Below are 18,391 nucleotides of genomic sequence, written 5' to 3'. Positions count from 1 at the left end.
TAATTTTCAGATCATTCCTCCATGTAAAGATGAATTACTTTGATTACTTCTCACTCTATACTGGTTTCTAGAAGTATATTGCAGATTTTGCCCATATAGCAGGTGCAAAAATTATTTATCATAACCACCCCTGTGTGTGTGTGGTGTGTGTAAGAAAGGTTTCTTTCCAATACTGTGAGTTATTTTAATTACCTTGTTTCCAATGGCCTTTTTTGGTGGAAAATTAAAAGTCCTTACTTGCTGGTATTTATTCTGTAACTTATGATGTAAGCTTCTGAATTCTGCATACCTTCGATACACATTCCATTCATCATCCTTTATTCTAATATAAACCTGCAAAACAGACATGGAAGAAAATAATTTTAAGCCAAACCATTGAAGTAATGTACCTCCTTTGCTCTTTAAAGCTTCACAATATAATATCTTCACATTCATTTTGCAACAGTACTAGAAGTTCCAGGATCACTTATCCACAGGTTCATCTCTGACTGTACATTTGCTGTTTCTGTTGCTGCAGGTCATTAATCTAATTCTCTCCCTTCTTCCCCCTCCTTCCCTCTTTCTGTCCTGTTGTTATATTAATCAAGAAAAACATAGCCTGCTCATTTTAAGCTGACTCCGGGGCAACCACAGTAGTGCTTTTTGTTACCATGGTTTCCAGTGTATTCTACTGGCCAGTGAGCAAAGGGAAAAATAATTCAATACCACTATAAAATTGATGTCTATGTATTCAACACAGTTTTTCAACTTTGTAAATTGGCTTTGTAGCATCAGAATTGCGTAATATAATTTTATTCAAAGTATGAAACTTAATTTACTTTCTAAAAAAAATTATATTGAAAAATAAACTAGAAATCTTATTGTTTATAAAATATACACAATTCATTCTTTCTGCTTCTATAGGACATTAAGTATAATTTAACACAGCTGTAGCTTTTGTGATTCTGTAGGGTTTTTTCCACTCAATTATTTCATGAGCATATTACCAATTATATGCTAAATAGTCACATTCTCTAGGAAAAATTCATACAGAAGTGAAATGTACTTACTGAAATCTGAGATTTCATTCATTACCAGGGAATAACCTCTACAGAAATGATCTCAGTTTTTAAAAATGCTGAAACAGCACAGGTCAGAAACTATAAGCCAAGCATCAAATCTCAAGGTCCAGAGTCTCTGATTCTGTAAAGTTTTCCTTAGCTTCCTCAGTAGAATCTGTACCTTGCTCATTCTCATGCATATAGGCGTGTTTGTGTGTTGTATGCATGTTAATAATCTCAGTATTTTGCATCATAAATTAAGCTGGCATAGTATTGATCATATAACATTGCCTTGTTTCTCCAAGAAAAAGGAGTAATTCAAGAAATTGACCATCCTACAAAGAGTGGGCAGTAATATTAGAAATACTGAAATTTGTATTTTGATGTCTGATGCCACCTCTGAATTGAAACCTTTCCTGATGACTGAATCATTCACCTGGCCTTTGTCTTCTAGATTTGCTGAGTCCTTAGGAAAAAACAAACACAAAATTTTACTAAGGACTCATGGTATTTTAGAGGAGATCTACTGGTGTCTGGTGAATGTAGCCTTCCTTTAGTTTAGTCTTTAAGAAGATCCTCTTAAGAGATCTTAAGGTCCTCACCTCTAGAGACACCTGGTTTCTCAAATAATAGGAGGATTCTGTCTTCTTGTAACAAAATGCAACATTTTCTAACAGATATCATACGTCTGTCAAATTATAGTATTTCACTGAAAGAAATATTCATAAAATCAGAGTCTATTGGATAACAACTATATTTTTTGTCATTACTGTACATCATTTCATCATATTTCATGATTATAACCAAAAATGAAGACTGTAATTCCAAAATTGGCACATCTCAGAATGTTAGACATTGACAGTATTGTGTGAATTATATACGCACACAAACAAAAATAAACTGGTTTTGGCAACAGGAATTCAGATCATGTAATGATAAAGACCCTGTAATAAGTCTGCAAGAAGTATACAGATTTTAATTTTGAAAGTAAAGCCAGGATGAAAATAATTAGACACCTACAAGACTGTCTTATAATAACTGAGTATACCTCTAAACAAAATGATGGAAAATATGAAATGCAAGTATTTTGCATGATTTCTGTAAATTACTATAGAAAAACAAACTGTAATGGTAGAATAAAATTCTATTAATATAATAAACACTATTTTAATTACTCTTTGTTCAGATATAACCTCTCTCTGCCTATTCTCATGACCAGTATATTGTTTGAAATTGTCTACACTCCCAAAATTAATTTTTCAGCTAGACTACAAAAAAAAGTTAAAAGCATTTTTAACCAAATTGTTTAATATAGAAATCATAATTTAACTAAGCAGTTATCTTTGCACATGTGATTCAGAGAATAATGCAGTTCAATATTACCTGTTAAAGTGTAACCCATAGTTCACTAATTAAGGAATCCAGTACACTATAATTGCAATTTTTAAGTACTGCAAAAACACATATTAATTTCTTAGATAAAATTTCTTCCTGTTCTTTTATGTACATAGATATTGATTTCTTTTAGACAATAAAGCATGAAAATGCAACATTTGGAACTCTGTGCCATATTCAATTTATTGACAACTGTATAATAGACTATGAAAGGCATATTGAAGTTCATGATTTAGTACACATTTAAAGTTTTATTATCTCAAAAGGGAATACTATTCACAAGCCAACATATTTCAAAACACTTAACACAAATTCAATTGGTAAATCAAACAAAGTAAATCCTAAAGATAAAACTGCTTGGACAAACTTATTCTGATTTAGTCCTACAAGACATACAGGCAGTTATCCTCATTTAAATGAAATACCAATCATACAACCTAAGGACAGGACAAACAGAGAATAATTATCTTTGTAGTCAAAAATTTGAAATACAATCAAAATCAAGCACCTTGAGATGTCTTAAAAGTAGTTAGATCTATTCCCATAATTTTCAACATATCCACAATTTCATTTGTGATCGTTTAATGGGAAATCAATGTAATCTGTGGATGCTAATTACAGAATACACTAAACAGATGCTATGGTGATGATGATCCTCAGTTTCTGAGCAAGAGAAAGGTTCCAGGTTTTTTAAGCCACATTTTACCCTAGGAACAGTTTCCTTGCTGCATAGGGAGACAACATCAATAACCCCAAATTGCCTCTACTATCTAAAAATTACTGTAGCTTTTATTCATTGAATATCTAAACACTGCAGAACTACTCAGGTGAGGCAGAATAATTTTATCCCTACTGAACAGATGGAAAAATTGAGTCAAAAATACTCCTTGCAACTTGTTCAAGAAGCCTCTGAGAAATCTCTAACCAGGTATTGCTTCCAAACTCAATGGCCCTTCTTCCCAAGGAAGGGCCAAAAGGAGAAAAAGGGCAGATGCAGAAACCCATTGCTCTAGTCACAAAAACATTCCACCAGCTCTGTAATTACCGAGGCAGGAATCAAAGAAAGCAAGTCGAGCCGACTCATCCCCAGCTCACAACAGCAATTCCAGTGATCTCAGCACAAAAGCAGACAAACTATAATTAACTTCTTGTGGACAGGGGGACTTTGAGTGACAAAGGGATCAGAGGGAAGCAAAGAGTTTGAAACAAGGGGCATGTAGGGGAAATGGAGATGCTTGGATTTTTAAAAAGGAAAATTTAAAGAGATAGACAACAGGGAGCAAAATATGGAGGACTGGAGAAAAACAGGTTTGAGACATAAGGGACTGAGTCACAGGATATAACAAAAGATATATGTGAGGCTGTGGGTGATATTCTAGAGTGTCATACATGAAAGACAGGAGGTGAGTAATGATGAGAAGCCTGATGGATGCAGCTAAACCATACTAACATACCCTTCACCGAAGTGGATTAAAGGACTTCTGTGTATGCTTGTCCCAAATTACCATGCTGCACCTCAGAGGGACACTACTTTCTGCTACTGAAAAAAACTAAACATATGTCATGTAAATACAGAACAGTATTTTAGGATCATGCTCTAGAAAGTTTAAAGGACTACTCAGGGCCTCATTCTTTGATCCACTTAAAATTCAATTCCAGATGACATTTCATTTCAAATGCCCAAATGTTTTCCTGAAATCATCCAATTCCTAACCTAATTAAGTAATCTTCAAGCTTTTTACGCATTTATAGAGCAAACCAAAATCATTTCTGGCATGGTTATTAGATTGTAGACTTAAGATTTTGCTTTAATATTCTCTGGTACATCAATAAATGAATTAAGTAGCTTTTGCCTGTAATTTAGGAGCACTTCCCACCTGGGTCCCCAAAGACTGACCGATAACCTTTTCGTAGCAATGATTTACAACAGCTGAAAGAAAAAATTTAATTAATAAGCACATATAATGAATTAGTCTGCTATTTTCTCATCACAAACATATTTGAAGTCAAAGATTTGAAGACAAATAGCTGAAACAGTAGTAATTTAATAGTGTTTTGTTTTTTTAGAAAACTACCCGATAAATTGGTATTACTGAAGTGCCAATTTGAAAGCACTAATTTAATGATTCTATACTGAAATGAGTAAAACCTAATTCCATGATACTGTTTTATTGAGATAAAAGTTTCTTTAATTGGTTAAGGAATCTTCAACAGCATCTTTGACTCAGAGCTGCTTAACAGACACTGGTAACAGATTAATAACTATTGACACCTTCAATTAGTAACCGCTGACACCACCACTTATGCATAAAAACCTAACGAAAAGAAAGGACACGGACCAAAATTCCAGCTTGCCCCAGGTCCCCGTGTAGCTTCCTGGATTAAATTCTTAGAATTCTTTCTTCAGAGGTGCAGAAGTCTCAAGAGAGCACTTTTCTTTTTGGGTGCATAAATATCAATTAGTATATTTACAATTCAGTATTTGGTAATCTTTCAAGCACCTTTGGTAGAAAGAGATAGTGAAAGGGATATTGCAGAGAATCTTCTGTTGCACTGATGTTCAGGATTATAAAAATACCAGATGAAGCATTAGGAATAAAATTCCATAAACTGAATGACCATAAAATCTTCCCCACAAATAGGGCTCACGTTTCCTGGTAGAACGATCTGAACGCAATGAAAAATGTATGCTAGCCAGAGTACTCTGTAGATGGGAGCTCCGTAAATACAAGCCTGCCGGAGTAGAAGTCCCTGTGAGCCCATGTCCATTCCAGAGGCAAGAAAAACTTCTGAAGGAGAGAAAGTAATGCCAAAGGGAAGGCATGAAGTTGAACTCTACTATAAAACGTGCAAAATTCAATGGCACAAGATGCAAGAGAACTTGGAACATTTCAAAGGACGTAATGAATATGGAGAAAGTTTGCAAACACAAGGTCATAGTTTTTCTTACGAGCATAAAAAAATGCTGGGCAGTACAAAGAAAGCAAAAGAGCCTTATTTACATTAAGGAAGCTGCTGTGACATTTGCCACCTAAGCACCATCATTTAAAAAACAAAAAAAGTGACTGAGACAAACCATATTGCTGCACTGCTCTATTTCTACTGTATCACTGTCCTTGTAACTCCCTTTTCCTCAGTAACTAAAAAAGTTTTTCTGGAGATTGTGCTGTTTGTTATAAATGCCCAAGCATGTGACAACAAAAAGAAAAATTAGCAACTGGTTTGGTAGAGATAACCCAATCAGCACAAATACAAATAGATAACATTTAAAAAAAAATAGTGCCAATTTGCAGGTTAACTCAACTGAGCTATTTCCCTTGACCAGTTAAAGTTCACATTTTCTTTTAAATAACACTAATTTTGGCCTACCACTGGTCCATAGTATTAACTTTAGAACTCAGAACAGAAGAAAGTAGACATCAACTACTAGAGATGCTTTGCCCCTTTTTTTTTTCTTTGCGTCCTAGACTTTCATTGTTAGTAAAGAAGCTATAAAATGTTTCTGGAAGAGGTGAATCTTTGCTTCATATAAAGGACTATCTATTTAGATAGAAAAGATTAAGATAAAAAGGATAAGAAGATTAATAATCAAACCTGCAAATTTTAACAGAACATGTATATCTTAAGAAACATATTGCTAGCACTCAGCAGGATAAACCAATGATTGAATAACCATCATTAAATAGATTTTGTGTGTCTTCTAAGACTGGCAACTTGAACATTGTGGGAGATGGGAGAAGAGATTGTACAGGGAGGAAGATATGTGCTTAATTTTCCCTCCCCCTTCCCACAATAGGATCAAGAAAGCTTGAAACAATTATGAAATATATGCAACAGATTACTCTGATTACCTTTTTTTTCCATATACCATTTCTACCACTTTTTTTTTTTTTTTTTGGAGGGGGGGGGTGGAGGGGGGGTGAAGGATAAGGAAAAAAACATGCAAGAAGCAGCTCAAAGTGCAAGCATCTCACCTTTTCCCCTTCTTATAGACAAAACTGGCATCAAAGCTGGCATCTCCTTTAACCTTTCACCTTTGAAATAGTTGACTTAAGAAATAACATATTATACTATAAAATCATAAAACAAAAATAATTTTGTGCCAGGTTCAAACTCCAAAAAAATAACACTTTTCCTAAAATTCTCTTCTAAAATACTAAAATTATCTTCTCAAATACTTTAATTCTACTGTCATCCTCACAACTTTCGTAAATATTAACAGTCAGGAAAATTTCCCTAAAAATACATCCTCTTCTGTGACAACTGTGGAGAGAAAACATCAAGGACAAGTCAGGGACTTCTAAAAGTCCAGTTCAGAATTAAAGATGGAAGGCTGGTGGTAGTAAGAGAAGATGAGCTCATCTGCATTTGATGTTCTCTTCAGCCACCTACCCCAGCTTACCACTTTCACTGTCTCCACTATAGTTTCCCATACTGTATAAGGGAAAAGCAAAAAACAAACCAAAAAACTAACAACAACAACAGAATAGAACTGTTTAAGAATGTCTGTTAAATTTATTTAAGACAAAAGAAAAGGGGAGAAGAAACTGAAAAGCAACAATTTTGGTGCTCTGAATCATAAAGCAAAACTCTCACTAACATATAAAGAAATTATCTACTGGTTTAGAAAGTTATAGACCTGATATAACCTGGGGTATTCTTTTGTAGAGTATTGCTAAGGTAACCTGAGAAAAATTACAGAGTAATTTTTCTGTGGAAAGAAGGAAATCCATTCACTTTAGCAGGACGTGTTCTAGGATGAGCTTCTGTAACTACTACTGTTTCTCAAAAATTGGTTTATGATGCTAAGAAATTCTTAAAACTAATCACTCGACTTTAATGTACATCATAATTATTCAGGAATACTACATTTTGAAAATATGATCAAAATTTACAATTTAGAGAAATGTTTTTCAGAGGACTGGAACTACCTTTTCTTCCTACTTCATAGTGGGCTTTTCTGAGAGGATGCTTGTATCTCAACCTAGGGACACTTTTATAAAAATTATTTCTCTACTTAAAACATACAGAAAGAACAAAAGGTGTAAGTTCAAACAGGAAGAATATAGCAAAAAAAGAATCAGTTACATTTCTTAACTTTACTTCAGGACAATGGGATTCTGTTTGGAATATAAATTCAAGCTGAATTCTCTGAAGTTAACTTAGAAGTGGAAGAAATGAATACAAATGCAAGTTATATTTTGACACAGCTGCAGGACTGTATTTATGGTAAAGTTCCATCTTTGAAAGTGATCCAATTTCAGAACTTCTGCAGTAGTGAAAAACTAACAGAACAATGAAACTTCTCAGCTGTGATATGAGCAGCATTTTGTGGTTCTAGTGCACAGTTACCAGAGACATAATAGCAATTAAAGTGAATAAGCTTGTAGCTCTACAAGACTACATACTTTCTCGCATAAAGACTAAAGATACCATAATGTATTTTATTTGCTATGTTAAAACCAACTTTTTGGTATTTAGTTCATAAACACAAGCAATAGGAATGTCAAGCATATGAGAGAATGCACAAAGCATGAACTTTAAAAATGACCAGTGTTGTCATACTAGACAGAAAAGTGTTATACTTTTTAGGATTTTCCGCTCACTTATATACATGCAGAATTATGCTCACTGTGTTTCTGTAGTCACAGTTCAGTTGCTATTCACCATATCAGCACTAAAGTGACTGGGCAATAAAGAACAAAAGAAGCCTACCTATGCTTTTGCTGGATGGAATCAATATTTTTATCTTTAACACTTCAAATCAGAGTAGATTTCACTCAAATAACAACATAATCAGCTCTTTCTGACAGTGAAATATTACTTCTAATACCCCAAAATAATTAGCACCATTCCACAGGGAGGCACCCATATAGTCATTGCAAAGCATGGTAACCACTGCAGTGAAAGAAGTTTCTGCAGAACGGAATACAGGTAAATGACAGAACTGACGGGCTGTTCTCCAAGTAAAAGATTTTGGGTGCTCTGACCAAGGGAAAAAGGATATCTTACCAATCAGTATGTAAATAAGATGTGTGCTACTTACTCTGGATATATAGAGAATATAAACTATGTTTTTGTTTCTCAGGTAAAAAGTAATTTGAAAACAGAAATTCTACTTTTATTTTCCTAGTATTTTTTGCATCCAGATTAGAATTGTTATAGGAATATCTGTACATTAAGTTGTATTATGGCTTCCTTTAAAAAAATAAATAAATATAAAAACATGCTATAAATAAAACCATTTTTCTTCTCTCTCCAAGATGTTCTCTCTTGTCATTGTACACTCCCTCCATCCCAGCTGTTTAAAGCTTTCTCTCCTCTACCTACTGTCATGCTTCGCTGACATATCCTCAGGTCCCATTATGGAAAATGTAGTGCACTCACCTTTTTGGCTTAGGAAACCACTCTCTTTTTCAGAACGCCATGAACCATATCTTTCTCTCAAATTTTCCCAATCATTCTAGGCCATTTTCTTCTCTCTTTGCCCTGATCTGTTCTGAGATAGAATATGATTAGAAGACTGCACTCTTCTTTCTCCTTTTTGCCTGCTTACTACCACAGCTGCTAAAGTAATTGAATTCCTCATTTATGAGGGAAATGAAAATCAAGTCTGAACTTAATTTTTTTTCCAATTCTTTGCATACTTTTCAACTTTCTTTCCCTTTTTTTTTAAAGTGTTTTTTTCTTTTTTTTTTTTTTTTTTTTTTAAACTGTCAATGCATTGTCTTCTACTGTTAAGACTTCTGACTTTGAAGAAGCACCTTGCCAACGCTATGAAACTGCTGGCTCTCTCACCCAGGGAATTTGCTGGTCACTCTCCCCACAAAAGCTCCTAGTTCCAGACACTGTTCTCCACCTCCTCAATGCTGCATTTCTGTGAGAAGTATTCTCTCTGATTAAGCAGGAGCATTCAGATGCTGTGAAACCCCCTCTATTTGAAGGTATATTGCTATTCCTTCAGAGAGGAAGTGGACAAGAAAAACAGAACATCACTTAAAGTAATAGAAGAAATATCATGAGGAAAAAAATACCAGTCAGTCAATATTAAACAGTAAAATTTTCAAGATGCAGAAGAATTAAGTTAGAATAAAAGAATGTTTACTGATGATAATCTATGGAGGGCTCCTATTGATACACAAATAATAGCAGCCTTGCCTGATTAGCATGTTTATCTTTAACCTTGTTTTGTGTAACCTGAAATGTTTATTACTCTGCAAACAAGGAGGACTGCAAGTAGCCGTGTAAATACTGGTATCACTTTAAAAATAACAAAATCTGTTTCATTATCTTAAGTGTCAGCCATTGGTAATTATAACAACAAAAGGCATGACTAATGGCATTATGGCATTTGCTGTACACTTCTCAGGAAAGTGTAATCCATATGTATGCAGCAAATAGCACGATATTCTACAGTTGAGAAATACGACAAAGTAATACTATTGCAATAGCCATCTTGCTTTACAGTCACTAAACAAAACTGCAACTAACTATCACCACCTAGAGGTAAAGTGTAAATGCAATTTTTTTTTTCTTAAATTCTGATCTGGATTCTGTCTTTATGCCTGTGAATATAGTAGACAAGAAATTATTTTCTAATGGTAGGCTGACTGATCAACATCTTGCTCACAACAAAGACTGGCATCAGACTGCACAGATCATCAACAGCAGTCATCAAAAAAAAAAATAGTTAACTAGAATACAGGATGTTTGTTAAGAGAAGAGTAGCATAACCCTGATTTTAGAAAGAAGCCTAACATTTAAATTTGTCTGTTTAAAGGACTAGGCTTTCTTAGCTGTTACTTTTTACAAAATATTAGTTTCTTTGTATGTGGACAGGTCCTTAAATGTTTATAACTGATTAGTTTGCCACTTACTAATAGCTGTCACAAACTTTATAAGAGAATAAACCTCTGAAGCTTATTCTGGAGTCAAAGTAGATAACCCATAATTTTTCTAATGCTCTTGTTAGAAGATATTGTTATAACAATCCAATCTGAGCTCCTGACACAGATAATTTCATCCAATAATACCTAAGTAATCCCTATGATTTATTGATTCATAACAATGATATCAACGGGTCATCAAATTCACCTCTCTACTCAGGTACAAAATATACTACTATGTCAGCTGTAATACACTGCAAGACAATATTCAAGATACAAACCTGAAGCAAAACAAAACAGAGTAAGTATAAAGAGAAAGGCTGTGTTTCTGAATACATTAGAATAAGCTTGCAATGCATAGATAGAAGATGAACACTAGTGGAAGGAAAGGTTTCCTAATCATACTTGTTATTTCCATTTTAGGACTACATTATACCTTCTTATCATAGCATTACAAGAGCAATTCATGTTGGGTTAATCCCACACCATGACCTTCAAGTTTCTTCCAATGTACAGCTACTGCAAGGCATACCGATTTCAACACTTACAGTTCAGAATATTCTTTGGTGAATTCTGAAATGTATTTTATCCAGTACACTTAGAAATGAACATAAAATAGTGATATATACCCAGAAAAGTTGCCCATCTTCCAAGATATTGCTATCCGGGGATTTCTTGATAAACAAGCAACATCTTTTGTGTTTGGATTGATTTTCTTCAATTTAATTAGCCCAATAATTTCCTAGACCCATGTGAACTTAGCATATTTGCAAGCTCTGAGGCAAGAAGACTCAAATTCCAATTATGTTGTGGAGAAAGCCACTGTCACACTTATTTTGAAACTGCAAACTAGTGGTTTCAATAGATGTTTTAATCTGCATATTGAAACAGTTTAAAAATCTCTCCATGCCTTTCAGGATTTGAAAGATTGCTACTGTATTCTCCCTGTTAGTTGTTTTTCTTGCAGGCTAAGAATTCCTCATATGCTGCTCAAATGAAAAAGCTTCCAATTTTTACTTTTTTTTTTTTTTTTATCTATCATTTTCCATCCATGCCTATATTCTTTCTAGTTCCATTTTTAAGAGGGGAGAGGACTAGAACTGCACACAAATAAGCTAGAGTTTACACACGGCATAATAGTGTTTTCTGCTTTTCTATCACCTTCCTAATGATTTCTAACAGTTTGCTCTTTTAAGATTTCCCTAATCCCTTTTTAATATTGTGTCAGATTAACCACTTTAAAATTTTCTGGTACCCAGGCTAGAAGCTATTTATCACAACCAGTTTTCAGCTATTTCATCCCGGAATTCCTGATGAATTGCAAGGGTAGATTTATTCATTCATTCAAGATCCTCTACTGATATTTCCATTTACGATAGACAATCTGCTAATTCTCCACAAGGAATACTCCAGAATGGGAATACCCCGTAACACCTCTGTAGTGAACAGAAGTCTAAAAAAATATGCATTTTTCTGTTACTGTTTTATGTTCTGAGACCTTTTTTAACTGCTTGAGTATTTGCTCCACAGACTCTAGCAACTGTCCTCTTCCTGATAACCCAAAATCATAACATCCCCAAATCCTGACTCAAACCTTTTTTTTCCCCCCACATTTCTTCATTCATGTAGCAAAATATTGGACCTGCACCCCTCTGATGCTTCCATACCCTCCTTTACCCTGTATCAGTGAATATCAAATGGACCAATATCTTCCCTAGCATTTGTTAGTAGCACATCTATAAACATAGATCTTCTCTCTCTCCATTTAGCAGGTAAATTTCCTTATATTACCCTAGGGAATGACAAAATTGAATTTCACAACACATAGCTACCTCTTCTCAGTAGGGATCTCCATTTTCAGATGACTATTCGCAGTACAAGAGGAAAGAAAGATTTAAATGCCTATTTAATTTTGGCAAAAATTGCAAATGGCAGATTTTATTTTTTGTATTCTTGTTGTCACCATTTATTTATTGTAGCCATCTCAATGTTGGTCTATTATTGTTAAATAGTGATATTTCAGAAAATAAAAATATTTTGGAAGCGAACATAATAAATACACAGAAGCACATGGCCAATTCTTATCAGCTTTTTTTACTAAAATGTATATACTGTCTAATTGTTTTACCATCCATAGTTGAATGACATATGTCTATGGCTTCTGTTAATTTCAAAGAAAGTACTAGATGGTGCTAAGATGTGAGTGATGATTATTCTGCCACTCACAACTATCCCTCTTGAACTCAAGTCATTAAAATTCAGAATAAAATTTGGCTGTTTCTAGACCTTGCTTTTAAAGTCTTAAGATTCATAACCAGTAAATGCTGCCAGTTAATTTCTGCTAAAGGAGTGTGGGGTAACTCTGCGAACATAGAGGTCTGCTTAAAATTTCCACATCTAATAGGATTCTCTATAAAATGCTGCTTGCTTCAAGAGTGAAAAACTTGATTTCTGAGCTTGTCCAGAATCCTTAATCCTTAACAGAAATTTTAAAAAAGAAAAAACTATTTGATGGTTGAACCTACTTGATAATATAGCCAAATGCAGCTGGGAACTTCGCATCTACATCATAACATCTGGTGGTTGTTTTTTCTATTTTGTTTTGTTTTTCTGAGGACAGAAGATACACTGATTTTGAACATGACATCTGAAACATACTAAAATATTAACATGACATAAGAAGAAATACTTGGAAATGCCCTTCAAAAGCATTAAAGTCTGCTGTAAAAAACAAACAAAACAAAAAAAGGAAGACCATAACAAAAAACACTATAACAAAACTCCTGCTGGAATTGGAGTCTATTCATATCTTCTTTATGATGCTCAGGTCTGGCCCTCCTGAGATATAAATTAAAGTTAACATGCCATTCATTTCTCTTCCTGTTTCAAGGAGCACAAATGGAAAATCGGCATTGATTCTGAAGAGGCACAGGTACGCAGGTTTATTTTTCCTAACTCTTAATATTTCCAAGAAGAATCACTTATAACTCCAGGATAAAGGATGACAGATACTATACTTATAGGTTCATACTTTTCAACGTTATTCGACACACTCTGCAAATATATCCACCCTTTTTTGGCCATTTCCAAGCCACATAATAAGTATGTCATAGTTTATTTTCTGCTGAAAATATCTATTTATGAAGAAAAAGGGACAGAAGATGCACGACAGTTCTCAAGTGCGTCAGTAATAAAACTGATGTAGCAAATCTCTGCACACTGTCTTTTCTCTCCATCAACTGAACGAATGCTGTAAATTTGCAATTTCTAATCAACGGAGGTTGACAAGACAGCCCACAACAGGAGAGGAGAGAAGAGGAGGACAGTGTCTTTAGCTTTTCAATAACTTTTTTTTTAAAAAAAAAAAAAAAAAGGAAGAAATCAGTAATTGTTTCAAATATATTTACATGAACTGGATATGGAAAAGCAGTGGTCAAGGTCCATGCCTTTTTGTGACACCTGCACTTGGCAGCAACATCTTACGTCAAGACTATTATGCATACAATCTCATTTTCAGGCAGGCTAAGCATATTTCCAATTCATGTACAGTTATAAGTATTTAGCATACTTGAAAATTATGCTTACCCAAAACAAGTTTGAAATTTTGCCTGTTCCAATTGGCACATTTCTGCCTTCTCCATTTATTTCATAACTTTTTCCTCAGAACTCACCAGCACAATCAACAGTCCATTTTTACGTCCAAGTTATGGTTACCAAAGCATTCAGAGAAATCTGAACTTCAAATTATATTGGCAATAATCTCAACAATATCAAAATGCTGCAATACCTCTACCAAGAATTCTCAATTTCCTTTACATTGATATATTACAAGCAGAATTCTCACACAGCTGATACAAAGAGTTACAAACACTTTTTTATTTTCTGCTGTGGAGAAATAAGTGATAAAATATCCAAAATAACGTTTATTATGAATAAGAGGACTCTCAAAAATGAGCTCAGTCATTTATCCTAATTGTCACTCTTAGTCCTTGTCTGTTCATTACATACTGGTAGCCTGGTAAATATTCTCTTCCACAATTTCAACATTGAATCAAATTCCCTGTAATCAGGAGCACGTTTTGGCAGAGATTTAACAAGATAAATGCACAGTGCTGTTATTGAGGCTATTCTGAAGTTTTATAAATTAATGCTTTCCTGATAGCTATAAAATGCAGAATATATATTCAGTAAGCACGTGACTACATATCTGATCAGAGATGTGGCAATCACTTAAACTCCAAGTGTTTAATCATAGTGTTATAATGTGCTATATAGAGAACATAGGTTTATTTTTGGAAAGATTTCTTTTTTTTTTTTCAGGTGCACGGTGGCAGAAAATAGTTATTTGCTAGACAGATACTCTTATCCGTCATACTACAAGAGATCAAAAACTAGTAGGAATGCCATTGATGTATTCTCCCATAAGGAAAGATCTTAACAAGTACTAAGATCAAAGTTTAATAGAAACGACAGAAGTTTTAGGTCACTTCTACAGGTAGCTTTTGCTCACTTTTCTTTTTAAAATTTCAAAAGACAAAGTTGAGCAAATACACAACTGCTTACCAGAGGAATTCTGTGGTATTCTGTGCTGTTCTGTAATTAAAGACAAACAACTCTGACCATGGATATTCTATGTCTATAATAAATAAGACATTTCTACCTTTCCATGTCACATATCTCCAGTAACTTCCTAGTGTGAATAGATAACGAATAGCACATTCAGAAAAATAACTTGTACATTTTTCAAATAAATATACCAATAAACAAATTTTGCATACTGATGTCCAACATGACATATATGCATAACAATATATTGCAGAAATAAGTAAATTCTCAAAGCTGTCTTTTGACAATCTAGAATTTCAAATCTTTTTAGAATCTTCCAATGATATTTTGCTTCATTTCTTCCTCTTGTTAAAAGGCCCACCCTTTAATCAGAAGTTCTTTGTTTTCCATCAATGCTGAGTAATTGATGAAGTCTATTAAAACCCACTCTGTTAACAGCACAACTTATTTTCTAAAATGCCACGCTAATGATGGAAATGATAAGGTGCAGAAGCACAATAAAGAACAAAATTTAGTACAAGTCACTGCAGTTAGGCCCTTATCCAAAGCCAACTGAGACCAATGTCTCACCCTCCACTCACTTAAGCAGGTTTTGGATAAAGCCCTGAACCTGCTATAAACTGGGAAGCTAGGTTTATTTCTTCCTATTAAGAAAACATGCCAAACATCTATAATACACATGAATTCCACGTGCTTTCTTGGCTTTCTTGGCATCTTTTTTTTACAGTCAAGTACAGTCAAATTAAAACTCTGAACTCTTGAGTAACAAAGTTTGATAGCAAGTTACCAGCAAATTAAAAGTAAACAAAATTCTTCCAAGATCTAAGCAAAAGAGTAAATACACCTTATATTTTAATGAAGTAGAATATTAAGTGACATTTAGTTATTTATATTGTGCAAAATATAAACTAAGATTTTCTAAATGATGAGTCATTTGGAAAAATCTCAGATCCAGGTTTACACTTCCAAGCAACACAGTCAATTGACTTCAAGATCATGTGCAACAGTATCAGAACAGAACTGGTGACGCAAGATGTTTCAGCTGACGGGTACCCAACTTGGAGTTGCTGCATAGGTTTCTTCTGTGGGATTTTGTTTTTTTGAGACAAAGGCATTGGCACAGCCTCAATATTTGTTTCTGCCCTACAAAGCAAGTCTTTAAGAATTCTTCCATCAAAGGAATCACAATAAATGCCATGTACTATGCACCCAAGTTCTCCACCTTCCCAGGCAGTGATAATCGCAACTTCTCTCAAAGCTTTAGTATCTTACACAAACATATGCAAATGGAGTGTCTGCACTACCACATAGCACATTATGCTACCCAACCATTCACAGTGAGACTGTAAAAGTGAAAGCCTTAATAGAAGTGCATGTTTTAAGATAATAGCTGGCAGAATGCTTTTATCTGTCAACCAAATTATTTCCCAGGTTTGCTCATTACTTTGTTCTGCCCCATTAGCAAAAGTATGCTAATGAAGAAGGATTTACTTCAACAATTTCCTTAGAAAAGTAGAGACAGACACTAAGAACCTTCCAATATGTCAGCAGGTTGATGAACAGGGCAACATGAGAAACAAACAGGAGAAACGAGAGCTCCTCCAGTCATCACAGAACTGCAGCAGCATTACAGTAACAGAGATGTGGTGGGATAGAGTACTTCTAAGAATTTCTGTTTTAGCACACTGGTATCTGGGTTTGGGAGCATGTAGGCAGTTACAGTACAATGGAAGAACAAGTGAGAGACAGAAATGCAATAGGGAATTAGCAAAAATAATCACACTTGTCAACATGTTAGCCTTCCACACGCACTCGTGCACCTAAATCTGACTGACTGCTCAACACTTTTGAATAAATTACTAACTCAGTACAACTTCAGTATTGCCAGCTTTTCTTTGCATTAGCTGAAGACTTATTTTTCATTATACTTTACTGGCCAAAAAGGTGGTGTTTTCCTGTATTTTTCAACTACCCACTAACAGTCCATAAATAATTCAGAATTCTATAAAAATCATTGTTCAAAGTGAGAGGAATGTTAAAAATCCCCAGAAATCTTGTTCAAAGCTTAGTACACATGGCTGAAACATAGGAAAGAGGAAAAGTTTTCTAGCAGCATAATAATTATGCTAATTATAAAAAATGCTCAAAATTATAACATTTTATAATCATAATAATTATAAAAATAATCCACAAAGAGAAATACAAGTAGATTGATACAGCACATCAAAGAGCTGTTTAAGGCTAGCCCTGCCATTCTGCTTATAGAATGGCTATAATTGGTCTGAAGATGAAAATCCATGAATCAAAAAACAGTATGGGATTTCAATGCTTCAGCTACAAGGCAGGCTAGAGTGCAAACTCTAAATTTAGACCCAGCAGAAGCAAAACCCACTATGAACATATCCAATGACACACAGTCAAGGCTTTCTGCACTATTCAAAATATTTTTGAGCTACTAAGTAATCCCTATCTGTCTGTCTGTCAAGTAACATTTCTGGTCATTGATATTGCAGAACTGAAATAGAGTAATTACAACATGCATATTGAATAAGACATTACTGGTCAGCATTGAATTGTTGTGCTCTGAATGAACCATTTTATTAACATGCTTTTACACTATTAAGAGCCACCAATCAAAATAATGCTATTTTGAGGATCGCTGTCATCCTATGTATGAACACGTATGAAGCTACTGCTGATGTCCATTAATTGATCTCTAATAAAATTATACTGAGATAAAATATTAAAATATTCCATTCCAGTCAGAAAGTGTATTATTGAATTTCTGTTAGAACTTGTTACTTACCTGATAAACATGGAATGCATTAGCAGCTTTTCCACGCAGAAAGACAGAGGGAATCCAAACATTAATAAGAGCACGATTTGATCTGAGGAGATGAGAGATAAACTTAAAATAGATAATCACGTTTACATATTAAAATTGCAAAGTAGCTACCTCCAGGTATTTAGATAATGATCAAGGTCATCAACAAAGCAACTTAACATTTCAAATGGAATATCAGAAAATTTGTAGTTCTGCCTGAGCCTGTTATACTTACTATATCTAGAAGCGTTCCCTAAAATTAACATAACTGGGGAAAAAATGAAGCAAATCACCTTTTCTTTTCCCAGTGTAAATTTGACAACATTTGATTATACACATGAAACAAAAACTACTTATTTCAACAAGTTCAACATTGTGGTCCACAAACTCAACAAAAAAAAAAAATGAGTTCATCAAATAACAGAAGAGCACTGGACAGTTATGGAGAAGCAATTTCCACCCTCTCTCTTTATGATTTACTTCCAAATTTCTGCAATAGAAAGACACCAGCTATATTTTCACCCCATCATCCTCAAAAAACTAGATTCCTTAGTTGGACTAATAAAAGCAAAGCTTCAAATCACACCACTCCAAAGTGATCTGTGGTGACCTACTTTTTTTTTTTTTTTTTTTTTTTAATAGTACTATTTGTATGCATTGAGATGAGAAAAATGAGAAGG

General features: G+C 34.2%; 1 protein-coding gene across 5 annotated transcripts in view; it reads right to left on the bottom strand.

The window, feature by feature from the left end:
* Positions 1-18,391, bottom strand: part of SNX29 (sorting nexin 29) — a 140,284-nt gene that overhangs the window by 53,966 nt on the left and 67,927 nt on the right. For 4 of the 5 annotated variants that reach the window (XM_050713722.1, XM_050713720.1, XM_050713721.1 and 1 more), the window contains 2 exons: positions 17,694-17,775; positions 193-333 (listed from right to left, as the gene is read on the bottom strand). In XM_050713722.1, coding sequence (XP_050569679.1) covers positions 193-333; positions 17,694-17,775 — 223 coding nt within the window. Of the gene's footprint in view, positions 1-192; positions 334-16,002; positions 16,031-17,693; positions 17,776-18,391 lie in introns of those variants that run through there. The other variant, XM_035548629.2, reaches the window with a different exon arrangement.

The sequence above is a fragment of the Cygnus atratus genome, chromosome 15 (genome assembly GCF_013377495.2).
Source record: "Cygnus atratus isolate AKBS03 ecotype Queensland, Australia chromosome 15, CAtr_DNAZoo_HiC_assembly, whole genome shotgun sequence".
Classification (NCBI taxonomy): Eukaryota; Metazoa; Chordata; class Aves; order Anseriformes; family Anatidae; genus Cygnus; species Cygnus atratus.
This window is presented reverse-complemented; position numbering and strand designations above follow the sequence as displayed.